General features: G+C 38.9%; 1 protein-coding gene across 1 annotated transcript; it reads left to right on the top strand.

Annotated features, from left to right (window-relative positions):
- Positions 1-1,461: 1,461 nt before the first annotated feature.
- Positions 1,462-5,531, top strand: LOC105823978 (olfactory receptor 2V2-like). The gene is made up of 2 exons (XM_012661289.1): positions 1,462-1,621; positions 4,762-5,531. Exons 1-2 carry the CDS (start codon positions 1,462-1,464, stop codon positions 5,529-5,531), a joined length of 930 nt encoding a protein of 309 aa, XP_012516743.1.
- The last annotated feature ends 1,222 nt before the right edge of the window (positions 5,532-6,753 follow it).

Raw genomic sequence — 6,753 nt, forward strand, 5'->3', positions numbered from 1 at the left:
AGCAGAGCCATGTGCATCTCAACTGCAGACTCACCATGGTTCCCATGTGCAACTGGTTCAGAGAGGAGCCTGGAGCAGGCAACCAGGACAACCAATGAGCTGCAGGGACCCAAGGAGGGCTCTGAGTTCACTTTCACTGGAACTCTTGGGAAAAGACAGTATAGAAAGGGCAGATGATGGTTCTTGTCATTGCAGAGACCTGTGCACACAGAAATGGGTACCCCTGTTTGCTGACTGAAATCCAAAACCAGAGAGAAAATCGCAAACATAAAAATCCACCTAACTATTAATAATAATTTCTAGATTTTCTTATATAGATGGAAACCAGAAATTATTGGTTCTGTCTACCTGGCTAGATTACCCCCAAGGAAATGGACAAACCAAAGACATGCATAGGTTGTCAAACTACATATTCATACATTCAACTAAAAAACTGAGGTGAGAGGTAAAAGAGAAATGATCTCTGTTATGACATGACATTTACTTTGATTGTATTAAACATATATAATAAGCAGTTTCATCTCAGTGAAGTCAGAAACCTATTCTTTTGACTAAGATAAAAAGTATTTCACAAACAAATCCAAAGTATCAGATTATGTTTTATAAGATTGTTTTGTATTCTTGAGTTACCTATTAAAATAACTGACTTTGAACCAAAAAAAAGAAGCAAATCTCCTTGACTCAAAAGTGATACATTAAGAAAATTTTCCAAAAGTGATACAATTTAGAATACCTAATTTAAAAGATAATAAAACCTCTCAGAAGTAGCTGTGAATTATGGGTTCCTCTAACCAGGTAATGTTCTCTAAAGGAAAGAATGTTCCATCCATCATGATTGGTTAGTCAGTAACTAATCAGGAAATAATGAAGCTCATCTCCTTATACATCACCGACATATTTTCTATACAAATATATTTTCCTCTCCTGGCAACATAAGAGAAATTGGAATCTGATCTTCTCTGAAAGGGAAGGTAAAGGGACTAAGGGTATGGTCCTGAAGGGAATTATAGAAAACAGATGTAACACAGTCAATGGCTAGCTAAGAAAGGTAAGCAGAAAGAAATGGTGAGTAGAAGAGTAAAATTTTAATGAGCGAAACAAATCGTCGAGATGCCCTTCAGAGACTAAACATACAGCTTTAAGTGGTGCTTGGACTTGAAGTTAATAGATGTGTGGATAAAGGATAATAAAGAGATGAGAGAAGAGAGATAGGACAAAGGAAGAGACACATGATTGTTCTGCATGTTTGGAGGGGTGCCAGGAATGTCCCCACACCCTGCTTCTCCTCTAGTCAGTTTCTGAGGCCAAAGGTGAGTCTTGCAGATGTCTGTGTCTTTGACTCCTTGACTCCTGGCTTTCTTTCCCAAGGAGTTTAGTGCCTCCTCATAAAGGACAGCCTGTTGAGTCACAGGACATCCATTTAACAGATCTTTCTCTGAAAGGGGTTGAATCAGGGAAAAGATGTCAGAGCAAGAAGGCACCAGGCCCTCCCAGGATGAAAAGAAAGTAATTCACCAACAAGGCCATGGTGGAAATGGGACGGATCTCAGGATGAACGTCCCCTGCCACATCATCATCCAAAGAATTCACTGGCATGTGAACTTGCCAGAAGATGCTGAGAGTGAGCACACAGGCACTCTAAGTAATGAACCTGTACACTACTTCGTTCAGAGCTATGAGCCCTGAATTTACACATCTGAAGACACAAAGGTTCAGACCCAGAAAAAGAAAATTGCAGAGCAGGTGGAGACCTAGGCCAGTAGGCCTAATAACTCTGGTTTAAATCAAGGAACAAAATCTACCATAAAATGCCACTGCCATGACTGAGTCTTCTAAGCTGGCTCTGCTAGTCACACCACCTTGTAGACCAACTGAAAATGCTCATTTGCCTGACAATTATAGACAGGATGGATATCAAAACACCTGATCTGCCAAGACATCGTCATACCTCAAGATATATCAATAACGTGTATATTCATAGATTTTCATTCAAGGTTTATGGGCTAAATGTATCTTTAAATAAGTAGACTTTTGTAAGGTTTATGCATAAATTAAATTTATAAATATACAAAATTGAAATATGTTAATATTTGGTGTATGTTCTAGATGATTAAAACCCACATATAAACTATAACAAAAATTTAAAATTAGTTATATTCATGGCTTAACATCTCCCCACAGTCCTTATCCATTAAATACTTTTACACTAATTTGGAGCATCTTTATTTGTTCCCTAAGTGATCTAGTAGTAAGAGAACACGAAAAGTTAAAAATAACTCAAGAAATAATTTAAAGTAAAGCCCTGCAAGTAGTTAAGAAAGTTGAGGTTATAGTAGAGCTAGATATAGTTCCTTCATTGTTAACTAGCTGGGTGATCTGGGACTAATCATTGAAATTTTCTGAACTTTAATTTCTTCATCACCAAAATAACAGAAAGATAAAAATGACTGGGGATAAGAGTGAACTAGATTTTTCTAAGACACCTGCTAAGTCTAAATTTCAAGGGTACTACAAAATTACAATAAACTTGGAGAATCTTTGTGATAGGCAGTCTCAAGGATACCCCCAATGATCCTTGCATGCTGACATTTATGCCCTTGTGTAATCCTCTCCCTTGAACAAAGGCTAGACATTATCATTTGTCCCTTCTGATATTAGGTTACAAAAATACTGTGACTTCCATCTTGCTCTTTCTCTCCCTCCCCTTGGTACATTATCTCTCTCTCTTTCTTGAAGAAAGCCAGCTTTCATGTTGTAAGTTGCCCCATGGAAAAGCAAGGAACTGAAGGAGAACTCCAGTCAACATCCAGTGAGAAACTGAGGCTGTCATCCCAACAGATCATAAAGGCCGAACGGAACTGCCAAAAACAACAGAGTGAGCTTAGAAGCAGATCTTCCCCCAGCTGAGCACTCAGATGAAACTGTAGCACCAACCAGCAATTTGATTACAGCCTTGTCAGAGATGTTTAGACAGAGAAACCCAGCTAAGCTGCACTCAGACTCATGATGGAAAGAAATTGTGAGGTACCAAGTGTGTGTTGTTTTAAGCTAGTATGTCTTGGGATAATTATAATGAATCAATAGAAAACACTATTTCTCTGAAGCAAGATCAATTCTATTTTGAAAGGGCCAAGAATCAGGTCCACAGAAGGAGAGCAAGGAACTGTTCTCCTGAGTGGCTAGAAATGTAATTTTCAATCCAATTCAGTAAGTACTGATAGCACCATCATTATGGTCAAAACATTATCGTCACGTAAAGGAATGCAAAACAGTGTCTTTACCATGAACCAGCTTATAGGCCTTATGCACACTAATTAATTTTGTAGATGGGACAGGAACAGACAGCTATTCACCAAACCCATTTCCTCTTCTTCCTGTTCCCTGCAGAGTTCCCTGCAGAAAGGTATGGTCAAATGACTATGTGCAGCACTTTCAGACTTGGCCCATTAACATTCCCACATCTCGCCCACTGCCCGCTTGATGCAGATGAATCAGTGTTGAACATGATGAGCAAAAACATGGCAGGAGCCTGGACCCCTGCGATGTCACTCAGAGGAGAGCCACATGCCTGTCAACAATGGCTATTTTGGACTTCATCTCATGAGAAATACACTTCTATTATCTTAAACCACTGAGGTTTTGGAGATTATCTATTACAGGAGCTAGCATTTCCCTAATACATAAAGCAAAGGACAATACAGGCAAGTTTAATAAAAATGCTACTGGAAATATATTTAACGAGGACCTGAAAGTAGGCTGTAATTGAAAAAATTGCTGGAACATGAGTTTTAGTCATTTGTCTTCAACATCAAATAGTGATATGACCTTAGACAAAGTACTTAACTTTTCTGGATGAGATAATCTCTTAGTCACCCTTCCTCTCTAAAACCCTATAATTCCATGATGTTAAGTCTCAGACTTGATGGTTCAGCTAGAAAAAAAAAAAGCTGTGTGAGGTTAGACTTTTATTATTATCATGCAATTCTTCTAGCGATTAAAAATGAAAACTACTTTGCATGTCCAGTGTACAATATATCATATATATTCTTCCTTTATAACATGTTTTACCCTTTTTAATATTACCTTTCATTGGTCACCTTCTTCAATGAGGTTAAAAGTCTTTGGCATCAGAGGCCACCATTTATTTATCTTTGTCTTCCAAAGGCCTAGCACAGTGCCTGGTACCTACTAGGATGGAAAAATATGTGATTGAGTGAGGATGGAGCAAATGTCATAAACTTTCCAAAGGTTCAAGCAGGAGAGTGAGTCAGCATAAAGGGAAGGGGGCTCTCTGATAAATGAGGTGGACAGAAGGGAAGGTGGTGGTATTGACTCTGGGCTACTGCTGTTAGATGTGGGCTGGACATTAACTGTGCTGACTGGCAGCAATTTGTTCTAGGAGTGAAGAAGATGAGTGACAACATGAGATGACTTCCTTAGCCATGAAATTAACTAAAGTGCTGTCATTTGCAGAAAGTTTAAAGCCTGCTGATGCTGATCAAGGGCAAGAAAGCAAAAAGTTTAGGGAACAGAATCCAATAAATCTTCATGATTTGTCCAACTCTCACTTTATTCCAGGGTTGAGTACTTCCAACCTCTAAGGCAAAGACATGGATAAAAGGAATGAGTCTTTGAATATGGATTTTATCCTCTTGGGCCTCTTCCCCAGTATGAGACATATCAACTTCCTTGTCTCTACCATCTTCCTGGTCTACACTGTGGCTCTCACTGCAAACTCTATTCTTATTCTTCTGATCTGAGTGGATTCTCATCTCCACCTGCCCATGTACTTCCTGCTCAGCCAGCTGGCTCTCATGGACCTGACATTAATCTCTAGCACTGTACCCAAGATGGCAACTGACTTCTTCTCAGGGAGAAGAAACATCTTACGGGTGGCCTGTGGGACTCAAATCTTCTTCTTTCTGACTCTAGGAATTACCGAGTGTATCCTCATCATTCTCATGTCCTATGACAAGTATGTAGCCATATGCAACCCTCTGAGATATGCCCTCATCATAAGCCAGAGGGTCTATCTGAAGATGGCTGCCATCTCCTGCGCTGGGGGTACCCTTACATCACTTGCACACACAGCCTATGCCATGCATTTCTACATTTGTGGTTCCAGAAAGATATCCCATCCTCTCTGTGAGGTCATGGCCATCCTAAAATTGGCCCGTGAGGACATCACTGCCCATGAAAAGGTGATGGTGATGACAAGCATTGTGGTGCTCTTCATTCCCTTGTCCTTCATCCTGAGCCCTTATGCCCTCATCTTCCTTACTGTCCTCCACATAAACTCCCCCAAGGACAGGAACAAAGCCCTGGCTACCTGTTCCTCCCACCTGATTGTGCTGAGCCTCTCCTTTGGTCCAGCCATGCTAGTCTATATGAGGCCTAGTTCTTACCAGATTCTCTTTATGCCTGGTGCCACTCTCACCCCCATGAGGAACCCCCTCTTCCACAGTCTAAGGAGCAAGGAGGTGGTGGTTGCTCTCAAAAAGGTGTTGGGATGCTGCCTATCCTCAAATTAGACCACAGATATATGATAGATGATAATCGCTAGTTTAATCAGCCAATGCTTAAAGGTCAAGTTCTCAGTTGCGATCCTTCCACACTTAAAACTTCAATGGAACCAGTGGCAACATGGATTCAGGTCATATATACATAAAACTGGTGAAACATGCTTATCTTCTTTCATGATTCCTTAAAGATGTTAGACCCACACACTTAGACTATGAACCTTCAGGATTTAGGCAGTCCAAGGCTGATGATAATGATGGTGATGGTGGTGGTGGTTGAAGTAATGAAAGTAATGATGGTGATGGTGATGATGAAGAAGTTTCACCAAGAAAAGTAACTGAATCAATGATGTTTTATTCCACCACAAAGAAGACGTGTATCAAGTTCTTTTCTTGAAAGAGGCCAAACACTGCTGAAAATCCAGAAGTGCTCCAGAAGTAAAGATAAAAACTGAAGATTTCTTGGTTTTCAATATGTAAAATAAAAGGGATAGCTTAGGTTATCTCTGAGGTCTTTAACATACCTGAACAAAAAACCAATCCAATTAGTTTTAAACACTATTCTGACCCTTAAAATTTAATTATTTTATGAAATTGTCCCCATTACCAAAAAGGACACATATTACGATTTTAGTTCCAGCTTTTTATTGTCGAGGACACACAATTATATTGGACTTGATGAAAATGGACAGTTATCTGTAGATTTATACTACTAGAATGAATTTTAATATTTTTTACATTTCTATTGCCTTTCTGCCATTTAGTGTTGTAGGAAAAACACATTTCACATTTCAACAGAGAGTAAAATAGACTCAATGTGGCTTAGTCTACTATATAAATGTGGATATATTATTGTCCTAATGTCTGAAAGTATGAGCATAAATGTACTGCAATTGGACCTAAGGGACTTAACAATTCACTAGTATATCCATTACATTTTAAGTAACTTGGTTTGGTGACTGAATTAGCAGATGTAAACTTATTTGGACAGTCATTTAAAAGCCAATAGAGAAAGTGAGGAGTAATAAATGTACGTTGGCTAACAATAAAACAGAAGGCTGGGAATTAGAAGGTATAGCCACAAATCATCTTTAATCCCTGGGGGAAAAAAGATGATTTATTTTTAAATTCAAAATATGTTGAAGATTATACGGAAGAAATATTTTGATCTACAAAATGGATAGACAAAGTTTTAAGATAGTCTTCATATAAGTGATTAATGTAAATTATCCGT

Source organism: Propithecus coquereli, unplaced genomic scaffold (assembly GCF_000956105.1).
Source record: "Propithecus coquereli isolate 6110/MARCELLA unplaced genomic scaffold, Pcoq_1.0 Scaffold703, whole genome shotgun sequence".
NCBI classification, from domain to species: domain Eukaryota; kingdom Metazoa; phylum Chordata; class Mammalia; order Primates; family Indriidae; genus Propithecus; species Propithecus coquereli.